We start from the raw sequence: 21,797 nt of genomic DNA, 5'->3' as shown, positions 1-21,797 counted from the left end.
AGTCCTTTCACACCAATTTGGACAAAATCAAATCCTTCCTACAGAAGAAGGATGTGAAAGTTCTCATTTTCCCGTTCTTCTTTCCCAAGTTTGCTTCTGATCAAATTTTGTCCATTCAGTCATTTATGCATGACCAGTTGCGATTTTTAATGAAAAGTTGACAAATGGCAGATGACTTAGGATGTGGCATGGCATCAGTTCATCGGTCCTTCCAACCAGGTGACATAAAATAATTAGGCTATCAGCTTTGGTGTTATCAGTATTCATATACTGTTTCCATAAGAAATATCTTTCCTGTTGCCATAGTGATAATGGTAAGTTCAGAACTTGACAAATTTTGTATATAGATACAAATAGATTAGTATAATAGATTATATTTGCTAATCATCCTTTGTTTTTTTTATTTATTTTTCTATTTCCTTGATATAATTTAATATATTTCCAACACTTTATAAAGAAATGAATACATAATTGATTGAGTCTTAAACTCTAAAACAACAATATATTTGGGTTTCATTTGGAGTTTTTCTGGACGTGATAAAAAGTGAAGTTACCTCCCTTACACTGCAAACTTTAGACAACAGCTTAATACAGAACGTCACATGGTAAATGGAATGTATCGCAGCTATCCTTACATTATCTTGTAACTTTTACAAACTTAACTTTGCAGTGTGAAGGACACCCAGACAAATGATGAATGATCTGCAGGTAAATGATACACAAAAAACATGTTCAAACACAAAATTTCTTCTAATAAGTATATAGCCATTTTTGTATGGATGGTTTCAAAATTCAGGGTTTGGCGTATTTTTTGTGAAATGGACTGTTGGTTCCATCATAAATTTTATTTTCAAAGTAAATGTATCTTTTTCCAGATATCTATTTTTAGGTGTCTATTTTTTGCAATTTTATTCCATCCATGAGAATCGTGCAAACCAGGATCACTCCAGAAAATAACAACCTTCCCAGTAAACAATAAGATAAAGGTGTATATCGTCTGTACGTTATCATACAGTGAAATGAAGATATCCAATCTCTCTATACAATTTCACAGTATATTGGATTAAATGGGATCCACATACAAAACATAAGTTAACATGCATACTTTCTATCAAAATTAGCACTTTCGTAATCTTTCTTTTTTGACACAAATCTTCAACTTATGTCAAACTGTTCCAGAGCACCTTAAATGTAACATTCACAATTCCGGATGGACCTGTAAACAGGAATACAGGCCTTGATGGACTTATACTTAAAATAAGGTTAGTAGGTCCATCCTTATTTTCTAAACAAATACTAGTCCAACTGGTCACACCAATAAATAGAGTTAGCCATGGATAGTTACTAGTCCATTGGCAAATAACGACAAGGCTGTGTCACCGTTTAGCCACTGACGACAATTGGTCACGGATTTTTGATAGTCCATCCAACATGGTGTCCAAAGTTTCCTTGGAGAGTTCCACATTAACATGTTCTACGTCGGGGGTTTGATCCACTTCTGTAGCATTTTCTTGAACCTAGTAGAAGAAACAATGAAGTACAATCAAATGAAATAAAGAAATGATTTCTGGGTCAAAAATATTTTCAGGAAGCAATGGATTTCTGCCAACTTGAACTAACTGTCCACAGAAAAATGAAAAACTTTAGACAAGCTTGTCATTTGAAGTAACCCTACATATTTTATGATACCAAGAACATAAGACCAACATATCTGTTCTTATTTCATAAACGAACAACTCTCAAAAGAATTAACAAAAACAGTTGGTGTTTCGAAAATGGCAGTAACTCACATGAAAACTACAGATGATGATTATATTTTGATGTGATTGTATCTATATTATATGTAGGATATTTTTATAAATGACTTTGACAGGTATTCTTAAGTGGTAAGTAGTTAAGATCTAAACAAATAATACAGAAAAGTCAAGCCTTTCTTTCAATGCTGAGTTCCAATTAACAACTAGACACAATCTGACCATAGGTTTATTTCCACATTTGGAAAATTCTTCACATTTTAGTTCACAACCTTAAACTTCATAACAAGATCCAATGTCAAATGAACCATTAGGTCAACACAAAACTCAGAAATACTTTTCTTTTCAATCAATATGTATGTGCATTTCTTCTATTCTATTTCTATTCTTATTTTATACAAACCAGAAACTGATTTTGTTTAAATTGTTCTGTATATTTATGAATAACCCTTAGTTATATCTTTGCCTGTTGCAGATGCTATCTGAAGACATCCTAGAATAAGTTTCAAATGACATTTAACCTTTATCTACATAAAGTCCTGTTACCTGGGATAGGCTGTCCGATTTATGAACAGAACGACATTCGCCCAAAAACTTCCGGACTCATTGAATTCCAGAGATTCAGACACTACTATAGCCCCGACCAATAGTAAGACAGTGACTATTCGGACAACGGGAAACGAAAAAAAAATTAGATTCACCGTAATGCCAGCATGTAGGGCCAATGATTGAAACATTCAAATTTTATTTATTTATTTGTTGTTTTTATCTCCAAACTATCATACATGAACGACAACTATTACATATAACTATGTGAAGGGAGGTAATCCAATATGGCGGACGCAGAACTTGGGAATGATAACCCAAAGAATGGCATGTTCCTGCGTATAATGCGTATCCCCTTTTTGACACGATAGTTTTAGCTTGAAAAAGTGTGCACTATACGCAGAAATTTACGGTAATTAAGTATGAGGACACTATTGTGGCTGAATTTCATGGGACTAAAATTTCACAGATGTCCTTGTCCAGGTATTAAATTTCATAAAAGCCTATAACATTGGTATCCATGTATATAGGCATGACATACACTCCTCAGATTAACTGTAGATCTAATTTCACACTGAAACTAGACCAATGTCGAGGAAGGGCCCCGCATAATACCTACCCCTTATGATTGAGTTTCTTAATATTAAGAAATATTGAAAAATGGTAATAGCAGTATGTAAATAATTGAAAATGGTATGAATTTCATGGCAAGAATTGAAAACAAAAAACATCGAACTTGAGCGAGGGACTTATGTACCAAGTATCATAAGCATGTTTCATCGAAATCCCATCATTCCTTCTCAAGATATCACGCGGAAAGCGAAACCGACAGACATGTAAAACATTCAGCCAATCAGATTGCAGCAGCCTCATTAAATATGCGCGGAATTTGGCGAACATCGAACTTGAGCGAGGGACTTATGTACCAAGTATCATAAGCAAGTTTCATCGAAATCTCATCATTCCTTCTCAAGATATCGTGCGGAAAGCGAAACGGACAGACAGACAGACGGACGGACAGACGGACAGACGGACAGACGGACAAGGTGATTACTATAGGGCACCCGCATCGCGATGCGGGGCCCTAATGACTGTGGATAGAGTGCTATTAAAGAGTTTTTTAAATATTACCAAATTTACAATACCTTCCTCTGTAGAACACAGGTAGGGACAGACATTCTAGTAATCCTGTCTGACAGCTTACCTTCATCTGTAGAATACAGGTAGGGACATACATTCTAGTAACCCTGCCTGAGAGTTATCCTCCTCTGTAGAACACAAGTAGGGACAGACATTCTAGTAATCCTGTCTGAGAGCTTACCTTTATCTGTAGAATACAGGTAGAGACATACATTCTAGTAACCCTGTCTGTGTCTGATAGCTTACCTTCATCTGTAGAACACAGATAGAGACAGACATTCTAGTAACCCTGTCTGAGAGTTATCCTCCTCTGTAGAACACTGGTAGGGACAGACATTCTAGTAATCCTGTCTGATAGCTTACCTTTATCTGTAGAACACTGGTAGGGACAGACATTCTAGTAATCCTGTCTGATAGCTTACCTTCATCTGTAGAACACAGGTAGGGACAGACATTCTAGTAATCCTGTCTGATAGCTTACCTTCATCTGTAGAACACAGGTAGGGACAGACATTCTAGTAATCCTGTCTGACAGCTTACCTTCATCTGTAGAACACAGGTAGGGACAGACATTCTAGTAATCCTGTCTGATAGCTTACCTTCATCTGTAGAACACAGGTAGAGACATACATTCTAGTAACCCTGTCTGTGTCTGATAGCTTACCTTCATCTGTAGAACACAGATAGAGACAGACATTCTAGTAATCCTGTCTGATAGCTTACCTTCATCTGTAGAACACAGGTAGGGACAGTAATTCTGTCTGATAGCTTACCTTCATCTGTAGTCTGATAGCTTACCTTCATCTGTAGAACACAGGTAGGGACAGACATTCTAGTAACCCTGTCTGATAGCTTACCTTCATCTGTAGAACACAGGTAGGGACAGACATTCTAGTAATCCTGTCTGATAGCTTACCTTCATCTGTAGAACACAGGTAGGGACAGACATTCTAGTAACCCTGTCTGATAGCTTACCTTCATCTGTAGAACACAGGTAGGGACAGACATTCTAGTAATCCTGTCTGATAGCTTACCTTCATCTGTAGAACACAGGTAGGGACAGACATTCTAGTAATCCTGTCTGATAGCTTACCTTCATCTGTAGAACACAGGTAGGGACAGACATTCTAGTAATCCTGTCTGATAGCTTACCTTCATCTGTAGAACACAGGTAGGGACAGACATTCTAGTAATCCTGTCTGATAGCTTACCTTCATCTGTAGAACACAGGTAGGGACAGACATTCTAGTAATCCTGTCTGATAGCTTACCTTCATCTGTAGAACACAGGTAGGGACAGACATTCTAGTAATCCTGTCTGATAGCTTACCTTCATCTGTAGAACACAGGTAGGGACAGACATTCTAGTAATCCTGTCTGATAGCTTACCTTCATCTGTAGAACACAGGTAGGGACAGACATTCTAGTAATCCTGTCTGATAGCTTACCTTCATCTGTAGAACACAGGTAGGGACAGACATTCTAGTAATCCTGTCTGATAGCTTACCTTCATCTGTAGAACACAGGTAGGGACATACATTCTAGTAATCCTGTCTGATAGCTTACCTTCATCTGTAGAACACAGGTAGGGACAGACATTCTAGTAATCCTGTCTGATAGCTTACCTTCATCTGTAGAACACAGGTAGGGACATACATTCTAGTAATCCTGTCTGATAGCTTACCTTCATCTGTAGAACACAGGTAGGGACAGACATTCTAGTAATCCTGTCTGATAGCTTACCTTCATCTGTAGAACACAGGTAGGGACAGACATTCTAGTAATCCTGTCTGATAGCTTACCTTCATCTGTAGAACACAGGTAGGGACAGACATTCTAGTAATCCTGTCTGATAGCTTACCTTCATCTGTAGAACACAGGTAGGGACAGACATTCTAGTAATCCTGTCTGATAGCTTACCTTCATCTGTAGAACACAGGTAGGGACAGACATTCTAGTAATCCTGTCTGATAGCTTACCTTCATCTGTAGAACACAGGTAGGGACAGACATTCTAGTAATCCTGTCTGATAGCTTACCTTCATCTGTAGAACACAGGTAGGGACAGACATTCTAGTAATCCTGTCTGATAGCTTACCTTCATCTGTAGAACACAGGTAGGGACAGACATTCTAGTAATCCTGTCTGATAGCTTACCTTCATCTGTAGAACACAGGTAGGGACAGACATTCTAGTAATCCTGTCTGATAGCTTACCTTCATCTGTAGAACACAGGTAACACATTCTAGTAATCCTGTCTGATAGCTTACCTTCATCTGTAGAACACAGGTAGGGACAGACATTCTAGTAACCCTGTCTGTGTCTGATAGCTTACCTTCATCTGTAGAACACAGGTAGGGACAGACATTCTAGTAATCCTGTCTGATAGCTTACCTTCATCTGTAGAACACAGGTAGGGACAGACATTCTAGTAATCCTGTCTGATAGCTTACCTTCATCTGTAGAACACAGGTAGGGACAGACATTCTAGTAATCCTGTCTGATAGCTTACCTTCATCTGTAGAACACAGGTAGGGACAGACATTCTAGTAATCCTGTCTGATAGCTTACCTTCATCTGTAGAACACAGGTAGGGACAGACATTCTAGTAATCCTGTCTGATAGCTTACCTTCATCTGTAGAACACAGGTAGGGACAGACATTCTAGTAATCCTGTCTGATAGCTTACCTTCATCTGTAGAACACAGGTAGGGACAGACATTCTAGTAATCCTGTCTGATAGCTTACCTTCATCTGTAGAACACAGGTAGGGACAGACATTCTAGTAATCCTGTCTGATAGCTTACCTTCATCTGTAGAACACAGGTAGGGACAGACATTCTAGTAATCCTGTCTGATAGCTTACCTTCATCTGTAGAACACAGGTAGGGACAGACATTCTAGTAATCCTGTCTGATAGCTTACCTTCATCTGTAGAACACAGGTAGGGACATACATTCTAGTAACCCTGTCTGTGTCTGATAGCTTACCTTCATCTGTAGAATACAGGTAGGGACAGACATTCTAGTAACCCTGTCTGATAGCTTACCTTCATCTGTAGAACACAGGTAGGGACAGACATTCTAGTAATCCTGTCTGATAGCTTACCTTCATCTGTAGAACACAGGTAGGGACAGACATTCTAGTAACCCTGTCTGATAGCTTACCTTCATCTGTAGAATACAGGTAGGGACAGACATTCTAGTAATTGTGTCAGAAGATGTCTTGATATCTACCCTCCAATCAAAGTCTACTAGGCGAGGCAAGGACACTAAAACAAACAAATATACTTTCTTATACATTTGTATAAACAGAATGAAGCAATTCACACCATCTGTAATTAAATATGAGGCATAGCTATAGTCAGTTTCAATATTTGACATAATGATATTTAGTTTCAATATCAGACATGATTTAGTTAAGAATCAATGTAAGAAAAATAGATGTGTTGTAGTGAATTACTACTGGCAACCAAGGAAAAAAAGGTATTTTAGGGTTTTTTTAGTGTTAATTGCATTGTTTTACTCATGACTTCTGATATAAAATGGAAGTTCTGTCCGCAGAGTTCATGATTAAGAATCTGGAATAAAACTGAATTTCTGTCCATATATCTTTCTTTTATTCTTATTCCCAATTGAGTAAGGTTCTTCATAATTGGTCTGACTGTCAGAGAACCATAACTTAAATTAATGAATTGATAACACAGGAAACTCAGTCTGACCTGCATATCATTATCAAACTACATAATAAATTACAGTTCTATACAACTACATGTTTATATCCAAGTAATGGTGTGGAAACGAAGTTATGACAGATTGACGTTCAAGGGTTACACTCAAAGGTGTAATTAAAGTAAGTTTCAACAAAGCACATAACTATAGTCAGTATCAATATATCACATAACTATAGTCAGTATCAATATATCACATAACTATAGTCAGTATCAATATATCACATAACTATAGTCAGTATCTCCTCGGCGTTGAATAGTATTTGTGTGTGTCCATTTTGTTTGACTTTGTCACATGAATAAAGTTAGAGTTATTCCCCTTTCCCCATTTTGATTATGGATCGTTTATCAGAAAGTCTTAATACATAGCAGGCCGGTTTAATAGCGTTTCTCGAAACCCCAGAAGTCGTCGTCGTCACTGTGGCTCCTCGGCGTTGAAGTTGTCTTCCTCTGTCTGGTCGTTGTAATAAATGGCGTTCTCGTCGTCTGATGGTGTGTCAGTAGGGTCAGTGGCGCCGTGGGTCATGGGCGGGTCATGTTACTGTATAGTTATCGTTAATTGGCTATATCACATAACTATAGTCAGTATCAATATATCACATAACTATAGTCAGTATCAATATATCACATAACTATAGTCAGTATCAATATATCACATAACAAATCTGAAGATTTAAAATACAGGATACCTAAGAAATCTTGCAGAATCCATCCAATTTATTCTGCAAATTACAACAATAGGAAATCTTAACCATGAGAAATGATAATCTTTTAACTCTAATTAAGAATTTTATGTTACTTCAAAGTCTTTCAGTAATTTCAATTTAGACTTTAGATACTGGAGGAACAAAGACATTTAATTGATCACCTAGCTACATGATGTTTGAAGGAGAAGTTTTTATTTTAGAACGAGATTTAAATCTGTGAGGTTTCTTTTAATAAAAAGTAAACCACAGAAGGTGAATCTATTTGTCCTACATCAGCTGCTGGGGGGTCAGCCATTTTATTAGTTATTTTGATATGAAGTAAGGTCCAAAGCATTATAATTTATCAATGCCTACCAGGTACTTAGACAGGAACTGTCCTTCAATTCAAATGCTGATGGAGGACATCAATTTTTCATGGGACCCTGCTGGCTTTGTTCTCATTTTGTCTCTAATGAAAGGATAAACTGTACACTGGGAAATAATTTCATCCTTCCATTCATGAACAGGGAGGGCAAATTAAAAGTGGAGGTGAAAATTAGTAACATTGATTTAATCATCAGAGTAAAAAATGAACATGAGACAAAATCATGTATAATGGTACACCGACAACAGTAACCTTGGCTACAATATCATAGTTTGATAAATATCATAAGTTGTCAATGTGACCTTTGGCTCTTTAACCTTGACCAATGACCATCTTTATATGACTAGGTATAAAACTTAATGTTATGATACTATTGGGTTTGTATGAATCAAATCTGTTCAGAGGTTCTCAAAGTAAAACATCAATTTGGAATAAGACAGACAGGACGTGATGGATAAACAGGGGACACACTGTATGCTCTCCCACAAACTTTTGAAAATATTAAAAGAGAAGTTCATTTATTACATACATACCCTGATTATCTATTACATACATACCCTGATTATCTATTACATACATACCCTGATTGTCTATTACATACATACCCTCATTATCTATTACATACATACCCTGATTATCTATTACATACATACCCTTACATACATACCCTGATTGTCTATTACATACATACCCTCATTATCTATTACATACATACCCTCATTATCTATTACATACATACCCTGATTATCTATTACATACATACCCTGATTGTCTATTACATACATACCCTCATTATTTATTACATACCCTGATTATCTATTACATACATACCCTCATTATCTATTACATACGTACCCTGATTATCTATTACATACATACCCTATTGTCTATTACATACATACCCTGATTATTTATTACATATATACCCTGATATTTATTACATACATACCCTGATTGTCTATTACATACATACCCTGATTGTCTATTACATACATACCCTCATTATTTATTACATACATACCCTATTGTCTATTACATACATACCCTGATAATCTATTACATACATACCCAGATTATCTATTACATATATACCCTGATTATCTATTACATACATACCCTGATTATCTATTACATACATACCCTCATTATTTATTACATACATACCCTCATAATTTTATACATACCCTGATTATCTATTACATACATACCCTCATTATCTATTACATACGTACCCTGATTATCTATTACATACATACCCTATTGTCTATTACATACATAACCTATTGTCTATTACATACATACCCTGATTATCTATTACATACATACCCTCATTATTTATTACATACATACCCTCATTATTTTATACATACCCTGATTATCTATTACATACATACCCTGATTATCTATTACATACATACCCTCATTATTTATTACATACATACCCTGATTGTCTATTACATACATACCCTGATTGTCTATTACAAACATACCCTGATTATCTACTACATACATACCCTGATTGTCTATTACATACATACCCTGATTATCTATTACATACATACCCTATTGTCTATTACATACATACCCTGATTATCTATTACATACATACCCTGATTATCTATTACATACATACCCAGATTATCTATTACATACCCTGATTATCTATTACATACATACCCTGATTATCTATTACATACATACCCTGATTATCTATTACATACATACCCTATTGTCTATTACATACATACCCTGATTATCTATTACATACATACCCTGATTATCTACTACATACATACCCTGATTGTCTATTACATACATACCCTGATTGTCTATTACATACATACCCTGATTGTCTATTACATACATACCCTGATTGTCTATTACATACATACCCTCATTATTTATTACATACATACCCTATTGTCTATTACATACATACCCTGATAATCTATTACATACATACCCAGATTATCTATTACATATATACCCTAATTATCTATTACATACATACCCTGATTATCTATTACATACATACCCTCATTATTTATTACATACATACCCTCATAATTTTATACATACCCTGATTATCTATTACATACATACCCTCATTATCTATTACATACGTACCCTGATTATCTATTACATACATACCCTATTGTCTATTACATACATAACCTATTGTCTATTACATACATACCCTGATTATCTATTACATACATACCCTCATTATTTATTACATACATACCCTCATTATTTTATACATACCCTGATTATCTATTACATACATACCCTCATTATTTATTACATACATACCCTGATTGTCTATTACATACATACCCTGATTGTCTATTACAAACATACCCTGATTATCTACTACATACATACCCTGATTGTCTATTACATACATACCCTGATTATCTATTACATACATACCCTATTGTCTATTACATACATACCCTGATTACATACATAACCCTATTGTCTATTACATACATACCCAGATTATCTATTACATACCCTGATTATCTATTACATACATACCCTGATTATCTATTACATACATACCCTATTGTCTATTACATACATACCCTGATTGTCTATTACATACATACCCTGATTATCTATTACATACATACCCTATTGTCTATTACATACATACCCTGATTATCTATTACATACATACCCTATTGTCTGTTACATACATACCCAGATTATCTATTACATACATACCCTGATTATCTATTACATACATACCCTATTGTCTGTTACATACATACCCAGATTATCTATTACATACCCTGATTATCTATTACATACCCTGATTATTTAATGCGCTGTTCCTCCAGTTGTTCATGTTTTCCATCATTGTCTTGACCAACAGATCTCTCAGATTTTTATGAAAATTACCTGAAAAAGGATATACAACATTGACTGGGATGGAATATAGTAAGAGAATAAGGATCTTATTGTGAAATTTCACTTTCATTTGAATTTGATAATACATACCACTTACTAAGCAAACGTGTGACCAAGTCAGATTGTTAAAGCTGAAGGAGCACTATAAACTGCTTTATACCTCAACAATAGATCCCAAAGGGATCTTGGCGCCCACCGTTTGAGGATCTGTTTTCAGTTCTTGAAGATTTGTTTATTTTTTTTGTTTGTTACAGGTGTTGTAAATGTTCATGAACTGGTCTTCATTGAATGTACTCAATGATGGCACAAGATATTTTTATTAAGCACCTATTAGCAAATATCATTTGAAAAAGATACCAAAGTATTATTAGATAGCAGTCAGTTACAGGTGGATAATGGACAATATGCTTGTGCTGTATTACTGTCGACATCCAAGATGGCTGCCTGTGGGCCACCTTGATTTCAAATCAGTCCAAAAAGGTACAATGCACAACTAGGGACCAAGGGAAACCAATATCTATGAAATATCAGAAGGATCCATCCAGTACTTCCTCAGATATAGCAGTAACAAGATTTTACTCTCAAAATCCAAGATGGCTGCCTGTCAGCCATCTTGATTTCGGATCAGTCCAAAAAGGTATAATGCACAACTTGGAACCAAAGAGAACCTGCATATGAAATTTGAGAAAGATCCATCCAGTACTTTCCAAGAAATAGCAGTAACAAACTTTTACATTCAAAATCCAAGATGGCCACCTGTCTGCCATCTTGAATTCAAATCAGTCCAAAAAAGGTACAAGGCACAACAAGGGACCAAGGGGAAACTGCATATGAAATTTGAGAAAGATCCATCCAGTACTTTCTCAGAAAGAGCAGTAACAAACTTTTACATTCAAAATCCAAGATGGCTGCCTGTCGGCCATCTTGAATTCGAATCAGTCCAAAAAAGGTACAATGCACAACTAGGGACCAAGGGAAAACTGCATGTGGAATTTGAGAAAGATCCATCCAGTACTTTCCAAGAAATAGCAGTAACAAACTTTTACTTCCAAAATCCAAGATGGCTGCCTGTCGGCCATCTTGAATGTGAATCAGTCCAAAAAAGGTACAATGCACAACTAGGGACCAAGGGGAAACTGCATATGAAATTTGAGGACGATCCATCCAGTACTTTCTCAGAAATAGCAGTAACAAACTTTTACTTCCAAAATCCAAGATGGCTGCCTGTCGGCCATCTTGAATTCGAATCAGTCCAAAAAAGGTACAATGCACAACTAGGGACCAAGGGGAAACTGCATATGAAATTTGAGGAAGATCCATCCAGTACTTTCTCAGAAATAGCAGTAACAAACTTTTACTTCCAAAATCCAAGATGGCCACCTGTCGGCCATCTTGAATGTGAATCAGTTCAAAAAAGGTACAATGCACAACTAGGGACCAAGGGGAACCTGCATATGAAATTTGAGAAAGATCCATCCAGTACTTTTCCAGAAATAGCGATAACAAGACGAACGGACGGACCACGGACGCAGGGCGATTTGAATAACCCACCATCTATTAGATGGTGGGCTAAAAAAGGTCACAATTAATGGCTAACTCTTTTCACCACTGTACGATTTACAATAAAATAGAGATCACTATTAATATCAATGGGCACCAATATAACAGACATCACTTATATCAATGGGCTAGCTGCAACCTTTAGCTGTAAGTCAGAACTTACTTGGAAAAAGAGACTGAAGACTAGACGGTGTTGCGTCCCCATGGAAAACTGCTGTCTTCAATAGAACACCAAGTGACTGAACCAACTGCAAAAAGAAATTTTTAATAAGAACTATACATTTCATTGATACATGATGTTTGGACCTAACAAAATATATACCAGGGTACAATAAAGCATGAAAATTTCCTACAAGGTTATACATACAGTATACTTTAACATTTGTCCTGGGGTTTTTTCCTCTCACATAATACTGTTTAGTTTCATCCAGTGTTACGTTCACCCTAGAATACAGTTGAAATTTGATGTCTTGAAATAGCCAGAGAAAAAATTCTTTTTTAGTCGAAATCATTTCCAAGTCTAAATCCTTTTCCTCTTTCATCTTTGTAAGTTTAGTTCAAATGACTCTAAATTCCTTGAGTCAAAATTTTGTTTGAGTTGAAGTGATTTTTTGATCCTTTCAATTGTAAAGAAAGGAAAGTCATTTCTTGTCTAAGAATTAACTATTGTCAAATCATCTGCGTGTCTTCTGAAGAAATTGGTCAAAACATACACAGAGTCAAATGTCACCTGTGATTAACACAAGGCTTACTATTATAGTGTATTTGTTCATTGTATGCACACAATTTGGTCTCTGGCAATTAATTAACAATTTAATTATCCTATTAAATGTTGGCTTTTTAATTAATGTCACTATCCTGCAGCAATAATTAACCTGTATATCAAACAAGTAGCACATTTACACAAGACATGAATACAGTTAGCTTGGTTGCATGCATCTTTAGGAAGGATAAAAGCGAAACACCATCCATCCAATGTAAACTTTTCAACTAAATCTGACCCCAACAATTCTGAAAGAAACTAATTTTCGTGCTTGTTTATCAAAGGACTTTGACTGGGTACTTTTCTAGATTTAGTGCTGGGACAATACAGTGCTGAAAGTATTTTCAATTGATAGAATCTATATCTGTGCTTGATTTGTTAAATCTAGTGTTTGTATAATGTTTGTTTTCTATAGCACTTGTATAATGTTTGTTTTCTATAGCACTTGTAAAATGTTTGTTTTCTATAGCAGGTAAAAACATTCCTGTGTCACCTTTTACATATGTTTATTCATTCATAGTAAAGCTATGTTAATACGATCTTGTAGCTTCATACATCATTTCTAGTATCATATCAAATGCAAATTTTAGTTTCCTTTAATTGACATGTGTTATTTGTATTGTTATTACATGTTTTGTTATTTGGAAATATGAGAACATACAAACCTATTACTTGTTGTTTATTTACTGTCATTTCAAATAAGAGATTAAATTATGCTGGAGCACCGTGCAATCGTAGCTCGTACCGTAATCCACATCAGAAAACGATTCCATTTATCTGCAGCTGTTCATTCCACTTCTTTGACCCTCAAAAAGAGTTTAAACTTATCTAAACAGATTAAATTCCATCACCATTCCTGCCATGGATTTACAAGTTTAATAAATGCAACCACTGTCACCTGAGGAGGTATCTAAATTACCTGTTTACTTTTTTTTTTGCGTTAGAAGAGAGACAATTGTCATCTGACTTTGTCTAATTGCCTTTGCATGTTGGTCAAGGGAGAGAACCCTACCAATGTCTACACTAGTGTGGGTCGAAGGACATGGCATTTCTTCACCCTAATTTTTATTTGTATGGAGAAGGAGGAGGTTCCTACGCCTTACCTGTCTACTCTTGTTTGAGTCCAAAGAGAGAGCTTCCCCAACACTTGTCAACACACCATCTGAATATTGCTGTTTGTCTCTGTATATAAAAGACTCATTACAGATCCGTAACACCACATCCTTAGAAGATGCCTGTAAATCAAAGAAAACATTATCAACATTTGTTTCCATTTTCATCATCTGAGATCATATATTTTTGATATCAGAAAATGACCTAATGGCCCTCCAGCACAATGACGACAGTTATGATGCCCCTGTACCAAAGGTCATTTAAGCTTACAGTGTTCACCAAAATGATGGTCAGTGTTTTCTTTCTAAGCAATTTGACAAAATCTTTCTAAAAACTTTGAATGTTGATTATGTAAACTCTGTTGAACCATTATCAAGTGTAACAAGATTATATCTTAATTCACAAATTATTTTCCAGTAGTTGACAAACAACTTTGAAGTCTTCAATTGTATTGCTTAGAGACAGTTAATGGAAGACCGCTGTCTGTAAGAAAAACAGGTCGGTGTGGTTTGTACATAGTGTTACAGTCTGAATATCAGCTGAGTGGGCATGCTTTCTTGGCTCAGATGCACAGTTGTGGATTATCATAACAGAGACCTTAACAGAGAGTTTAATAGCTATCTGGGTATTCAACAGGAATGTGCATTTCCCTATTCTTTTCCCCAAAATCCCACTGGAAGTGGAATTAAAGAATCCAAGGTTTAAATCTGGAAAAAATCTCAGTCCTCAAGAAAATAATAAGGAGCATAGTAAAACAAACTGACACAAGGCACCATAAATGATGCATATCTCGTGTGGTTCCATCCTGACTTAAGTGCAATACAAAATTGTCTGAAGTTTGATCCAAATTCCTCCAGGAATGAAGCCATCAGAAAGCTGACAAAACTTTTCATAAAATAGTAATGGTGACCTTAAACTAGACCCTGCAACACTGAAACCCAGATATTATAGTCCTTCAAAGTGTGTCAAGTTTTATCTAAACTTTTCCAGAAATAATCCTGTTTGAAAACTAAGGATTTTCTGAAAAATGTAACGGTTATACTGACCTAGAACACACAAACCTGAAACTTCTAACTTTTCTTTTGTATTATACACTTCCATAAGTGTGTGAAGTTTGATAAAAATCCTTTCAAAAACATCAAGCTGCTGATACCTATCATAGAAGTCTTTAAGTATGCCTGTGGCATCTCTGAGCACGGGCAAGATTTTTCTAAATACAACAACAGTGACCATCATCTTGAACCTAAGACCCTGAAACTCAAATTCTTCTGAGATATAGTTGTTCTGTACAAACATGTTAATTTTGATTGAAACACCTCAAAAATTGAAGCCACTGACAAGAATGTTTTAAAAATAGTAATGGTGAACCTTGAACTTGACCCCAAAGCTCTGAAATGTTAACACCTTTGAGATAAAATTGTCATGTATACTGTGTTTTGTTGATAAAAATCCTTGATGAAAAATTACATACATATGTACCAACCATTATCAGGAAAAACTGGATAGACTTTTCAATGAAGTTAAACAATTACATCATCCGCTGACTGTTTGTTTGATATTTATTGAAGGTAATGCACTCTCTATTGCAACAATATTTACTGTTTTAACTTTAACCTTAAATACCTCAATTACCTAGAATTTGAAATATGATTGGAGATTGGAACCTTTATTAAGCATAACATAAATTTTGTTTTTGTTTTTTTTTTAATACTAAGGCACTGATATAATGACTGATAATGAAAAATTACAATCAATCATCGCATCTGATAAAAGAATTAGATAATCAACTTCATCTGATCATCGTCCCATCACTTGTCATATGTAAACCTGGTAAAATACTAGCTGCACTACAGAACTCAGCTGGAAAGACCTTCTCTTTAGTTTGATCAGTTGAGCATCAGATTAGTATACCAGGGGTCTTACATATCAATCCTCACAGTGGCATTGAAATAAATAATGACCTCTATGTCCTAAGAGTAGAGCCAACACTGTAGTACCATAAATGGAGACGTCAAGGTTGTTCGCCTTTAGCCTGTTTACCCGAAGGTATGCAGGGGATTGATGAGAAGGGGTAAGCTTAAATATATCAGAATCAATCCAACAGACTAGAGGCGGGTTCTTTCAGAATTTATTTGGTCCCATATTTGAGTGTGCTCTGATTAATATCCGTTCTAATAAGAATGTCTCTGATAGATTTTGGTTTCTTGAAAGCCATGATCACACGGTAATTAAGAATTTTTTCAGTTGGCGAGCTCTGTCTTAGGATGTATGCGTATTTCCCGAGATACTGGGCTATCCTGGTATAGATGTAAAATGTGTAATGAGAACATCCGGAAGACAGGGTGATTACAAAAGACACATAAACAATTTTCACCCCAGCTATCATGAGGAAGCCAAAGTCTTTGAGGATAAAGTAAAGGAAAATGCCAAAAAATAACAGGCCATTTGAATCATTAACAAGGAAGCTTCTGGAGTTGGTAAAGTTTAGGATGAGGCCAGCCACAAATGTCATCTCTGGCAGACCTCCATCAAGACCCATTTTTAGAGAAGACCATGAAACTTTTGAAAGAGGACCTAGCTTTAAGCGATTCCGACATTATAGCATCTACCCACAATTCATTGGAGGAAGATGTTTTTGTGGACTAACACAGGTTACAGTACATATCAGAGTCGTCTTCAACTGTGTGCTTAGATGAACATCAACTGTTTTATCTATTGATTTTTACATAAATTGTATATTTTTTATTGATTGCTTAAGCATGAAGGATTTTGAATATCATATTAATTAGTACTGCTCGAATGGACACCAACTAGCAGGGAAGTTATCATATTTAGCACTGGAGAGTTATCGCTCTTCACTCTAAATGTCACAAGCCACAATGTAAATCTGCCTGCCCTAAGAGTACTTTAGATATAGAGTTGAAGGTAATATTGTCCTGATGAAGCCTGCTATTTCCTGGAAAGGGAGTATGTAAAATGTTACTGTAAAATAGACCAATTTTAAGAGTAGCTCTGCACAGACCTATTCTTCTACCACCTTGGTAGCCTTTGGCCTGGAGTGAAGTAATATGTGCAAGTAAGTCAGATAGTCAGAGCTTCACAGTGTTTCCCATTACCCCCAAATGAGGGTAAAAAAGACCCGGTATTGATGAAATTCAAGACGTGAACACCAATTTTTCAAGCACTCTCCTATATAAATACATTGTCAGTGGTACACTGGTCCTGTACTTTCAGTTTCAAAAGGTAAAGGGAACACTGGCTTCAGATCACATTCTCCTTGAACACGAGTTTGACTGGCAGTGTGGGAATGATGTTGGTTGGGTTAGTTGTTTCCCCACTAATGGCACCATGTTTTCCATCCAACATCTGAAACAACATTTGTTCCCCTAGTTGCAGCAGCATAAAAGCTCTGCACAACATATGTTGAATATGTAAGTAATATAAAATAAAGGTTAATTTTGAAAATCTCAGAAAATATGTTAGGTATATTCATATCGTTTTCCTTGTTTCCTCAACGCTCTGAACAAGTTAAAAACTATTCTGAAAATATATATATTCAGAATGAACAGTCAAAACGTGGCTATATTTTATTTGAGTTTGTAAAATATACTTTTGAACTGTTGACGATGAATCGGTTACATTATAATTCTGTTTTCATTGTATCGTAGTTGTATATAGCAAAACTATTATTATTTAACGATCAAGATATCTTAAATCTGTGTATTTTAACGGCCGTGGCATCACGATCCTGGTTTGCAAGAATACCTACTTTCGCGAGTGGAAAATAATGACAAGTATCATAATAAAATCAACAGCTAAACATTGTAAACAGGTTATATAAAAACGAACAGTCTCCTTCTTTCATTAAATTCCATTCGCTCCTACAACACAACAAATTCCGTCTTGATTGTAAGGAACAACGCCTCTGTTCACAAAAGATTACCTGAAGTAAGACAGAAAGGGCGTCAAAATCACAGTGTGTCGCCATTTTGTTAATCACGTGACATCTGTTTATATCTCGATCGATATACTTTAATTTTGACCAATCAGATGTCAGAAATTAGGTCAGGTGACAGTTGTGCAAATTTCCCTTTTAGCCAATCATGTCTCGCTATTTATCACGTGCAAAGTAGTACCGATTGCCCATCGGCGGGAAGTTCAGTCGTCTGCGTACCGGTGACAAAGAAGGAATCTCTGTGACTAAGAATCTCCCACCTAATTTATCAATATGCCTGGTGAAAAGTAAGTACAAAATTATTGTAAATATATATGAAAATATTACCGACTTGGTATGTTACATTTTTACGGTGATATTAAAGTGTTTTATAGCAATTCTAACTAGGATCATGTCCATTAACTGTTTCCGTTTACACAAAGTGAAAAGGGTCTTTGTTCTGTATTGGGGAAAGTACGGGAAAACCACTTGTTAATTTTCTGCGTTAAGGGAAGTGATATGGTTTCATGTATTTATTCCATTCAAATTTTACAATTTATAGTGGTAAAATCCTAGTTGTGCGTAGTTTTCATCAATTGTGCCAATCATATAATGCTCACTTACGATAATTTATGAATCTCCTCGCAAAAGATGGCGCCATCATGGCTTGCGGCCATGCCGGTTGATGGAGAGTCCGGTTTCGTTTTACTTTGTCCGTATGGCTATAGTATTGACAACGATGATATATATTGGTTAATTTGTTTAAGATTTGACTATGTTCTTTGTTGATTGTTTTCAATTTTTAAAAATCGTGTTCATTAAAATAATTTAACTTTCAAAAATAGAAACGGAATTTTAAATTGAATAAAGAAACTTATAATCTATGAAGGGAAGTGAAGTTCGTTGACTTTGGCAGACAAAAAACACAAAGAAAATAATTGTTTTAATTTGTGTTACAACTGTTTTTCATTAATGCTTAATACCGGACAGTAAAATAATTTAAAATTTCCACTTGTCTCGAGATAACGACAAAGAATTTTTTCAAAACGTTAAAATGGAGGATCGTTAAGATTTTTTTTAACAAAGATGACTATACCTATGTATATTATGGACATCGATACTTTCAGGGAAACCGCAGTTGAAACCGTAGAAACCCCAGAGGTTGCTGAAAAGAAAGACGAAGAGGCAACAAAGGAACAACCAGAGACCACAACCGAGTCCCAGGTAAGAAGTTGTTCAAACAATTAAGTGAAATTAAACAGAATACGACAAAAAAAGTTAACAAAGGATGGAAATTCATTAAACCATAACGTTACCACACAAAGAATTTTGAATGTGCATTCAACCATGAACTACACACGATTGTATAGTCCACAAGATCAAGTTCTTTAAAAAAAAATCTTTTTTCGTTTAAATGGTTTATTTGAGGTTGTGGTTGTTATTATATCCCAAGTTGGAATGAGTTTTTGAACCAGGATACACATGATTGACTTTCAAAAACTTGTATGTAGGAAACGAAAGAGACTGAGAATGGAGATGGAGCAGAGGAGAAAGAGGAATCTGCAGATTCAACGGAAAACACCAACGAGAATGCCAATACAGAAGAAACAAAAGGTATGGTATTTGAAATACAAGATGACGTGTACTAATTCAGTGTACTGGATAAAGAATATTTTGAAGGCCATTGATTAGAGAAATTGTAGCCAAGTGTGGTAGTGTATATGAATTTTGGAAAATGTTTAGTGCCATTTGAACACATTTTCTTTCGATTCTAAATGAAAAGACAAAGCTATTTTCTCTAGTGAGAAAGTTAAGTACTTTGTATTTTATTTTATTTAATTAACAGAAGCAGAGGTAGATGAGAACACGGCAGAGAAGAGGTCTACTGAAGAAGAGTCTGAAGACGCTAGTCCGACCAAGAAAGTCAAAGTTGATGAAACAACAAAAATAGAATCAAATGACAATCAAGCACAGCAAGTGGAAGCTGCATCAGCATAGAATTGTGCAAATCATTAGAAACATTCATTCATTGTATAGATCACTACATCATGTCATGTGACAAATCTATTGTAGCATAGTGAACTCAATCATACAAAAGCACTATGTTTATTTAAATTAAGAATCAGGAGGAGAAATTGTTTCAGGTGATTATTGTTGGTGTTTATATTGTAATAAATATCGTCTCTTATTTTCATTAATATTTTGGTTGTTATTTATCATTTATTCATTGTGTGTACTTGATACCTTGGATTGAATTTTTAGGACACTCGTGTTGGTCTATTTTGTCAGCCTGTTGGGGTGAATTACCTTAAGAGCGCAATGTGATGAAGTCTTTTTAAGTGACTATATTATAAAGAATAAAATGGCCAAGGGTCATAATTGGCTAGTAGCATGCTGGGCCAATCATGTTTGTTCAAATGAATGACCTTCATTCAAGGTCACAGGAGTCTAATGTGCTCAACTTAAACAGATTGTGTTATCTGTTCCGTTAATTGAAAACTATACATTTTAAACATTATAGACTTTAATATGCATATATCTGCTCGGTCTGTCCCATTTCTGGGACTGCTTGGCAGCTTCTAAAACTCCCAATACCTTGAGTGACCATTAAGGTCAGTGGGTCTCTCTAATTCAGTTCAAAAGGGTGCATACTAAGAAAAGGAACTGAAGATTATTGTGGCAAAGCTGGACTGCATTGATTTTGCAAATATTAGGACTACAGTGGTCAGTTTGATCAATTTTCTGAACATTAACACTGCTGTCAACTATCGATCTACAATTTATTTTCATGAATCATTTTCAACTTTATTGCTAAAAATCAATGGGTTATCAATACAAATCTGTGAAGTATTTCCAGAAATTCTACAAGTACAGAACTTTAATGTATTGATCACTTGCTGTCATCTTTGCCAGTTAAAATTCAACATTTCAATGAAGACTTTTGGACAGTGTTTCCCATTATCCCTGGATTGGAGTACAAAACGATAAGTTTTCAAGTACTCGCTATAAAATTGCATTATTAGGGTTATAACTGCTGTCTTAAGTTGACTGGTTCTCATGTTAATCCTAGGACATTTTAGCCCATCATCAGAATGGCTGTCAAGTCGCACTACTTTAAATAGTTTCTTCAGAAGTAATGGAGACATTGCTCTCATCCTGGACAGTATGCAGTTTTTACCATCGTGAAATTACCCTTGGGTTATGAGGATGAGGGATTCTGTCAGGACAATAATGTGTAGTATAGTCACGAGTACATAATAATGCTTGCAAGG

General features: G+C 35.5%; 2 protein-coding genes across 2 annotated transcripts; one reads left to right on the top strand and one right to left on the bottom strand.

Annotated features, from left to right (window-relative positions):
* Positions 1-385: 385 nt before the first annotated feature.
* Positions 386-18,588, bottom strand: LOC132552252 (COMM domain-containing protein 9-like). The gene is made up of 6 exons (XM_060216407.1): positions 18,535-18,588; positions 14,582-14,713; positions 12,879-12,963; positions 11,057-11,146; positions 6,606-6,709; positions 386-1,517 (listed from the first exon to the last, which is right to left on the bottom strand). Exons 1-6 carry the CDS (start codon positions 18,577-18,579, stop codon positions 1,377-1,379), a joined length of 597 nt encoding a protein of 198 aa, XP_060072390.1. The 5' UTR covers positions 18,580-18,588; the 3' UTR covers positions 386-1,376.
* Positions 18,589-18,744: 156 nt separating this feature from the next.
* LOC132552271 (uncharacterized) lies at positions 18,745-20,723 on the top strand. The gene is made up of 4 exons (XM_060216432.1): positions 18,745-18,833; positions 19,653-19,749; positions 20,037-20,139; positions 20,372-20,723. Exons 1-4 carry the CDS (start codon positions 18,820-18,822, stop codon positions 20,521-20,523), a joined length of 366 nt encoding a protein of 121 aa, XP_060072415.1. The 5' UTR covers positions 18,745-18,819; the 3' UTR covers positions 20,524-20,723.
* The last annotated feature ends 1,074 nt before the right edge of the window (positions 20,724-21,797 follow it).

The sequence above is a fragment of the Ylistrum balloti genome, unplaced genomic scaffold, assembly GCF_031769215.1.
Source record: "Ylistrum balloti isolate Yb309-2 unplaced genomic scaffold, AGI_CSIRO_Ybal_v1 Utg370242, whole genome shotgun sequence".
Taxonomy (NCBI): Eukaryota; Metazoa; Mollusca; class Bivalvia; order Pectinida; family Pectinidae; genus Ylistrum; species Ylistrum balloti.
The sequence above is the reverse complement of the archived record's forward strand: the minus strand, read 5'-3'. Positions and strand labels throughout refer to the sequence as shown.

What these genes read in the sequence shown, in the direction of transcription:
- LOC132552271 (XM_060216432.1), top strand. An exon ending in AGACCACAACCGAGTCCCAG is followed by an intron (nt 19,750 to 20,036) that starts GTAAGAAGTTGT and finishes ACTTGTATGTAG; the next exon opens with GAAACGAAAGAGACTGAGAA. An exon ending in CAATACAGAAGAAACAAAAG is followed by an intron (nt 20,140 to 20,371) that starts GTATGGTATTTG and finishes TTTAATTAACAG; the next exon opens with AAGCAGAGGTAGATGAGAAC.
- LOC132552252 (XM_060216407.1), bottom strand. Translation starts at nt 18,579, where the DNA reads ATGGCGACACACTGTGATTTTGACGCCCTTTCTGTCTTACTTCAG. An exon ending in ACTCAAACAAGAGTAGACAG is followed by an intron (nt 12,964 to 14,581) that starts GTAAGGCGTAGG and finishes TTCTTTTTGCAG; the next exon opens with TTGGTTCAGTCACTTGGTGT. An exon ending in CAGCGCATTAAATAATCAGG is followed by an intron (nt 6,710 to 11,056) that starts GTATGTAATAGA and finishes TGTTTGTTTTAG; the next exon opens with TGTCCTTGCCTCGCCTAGTA.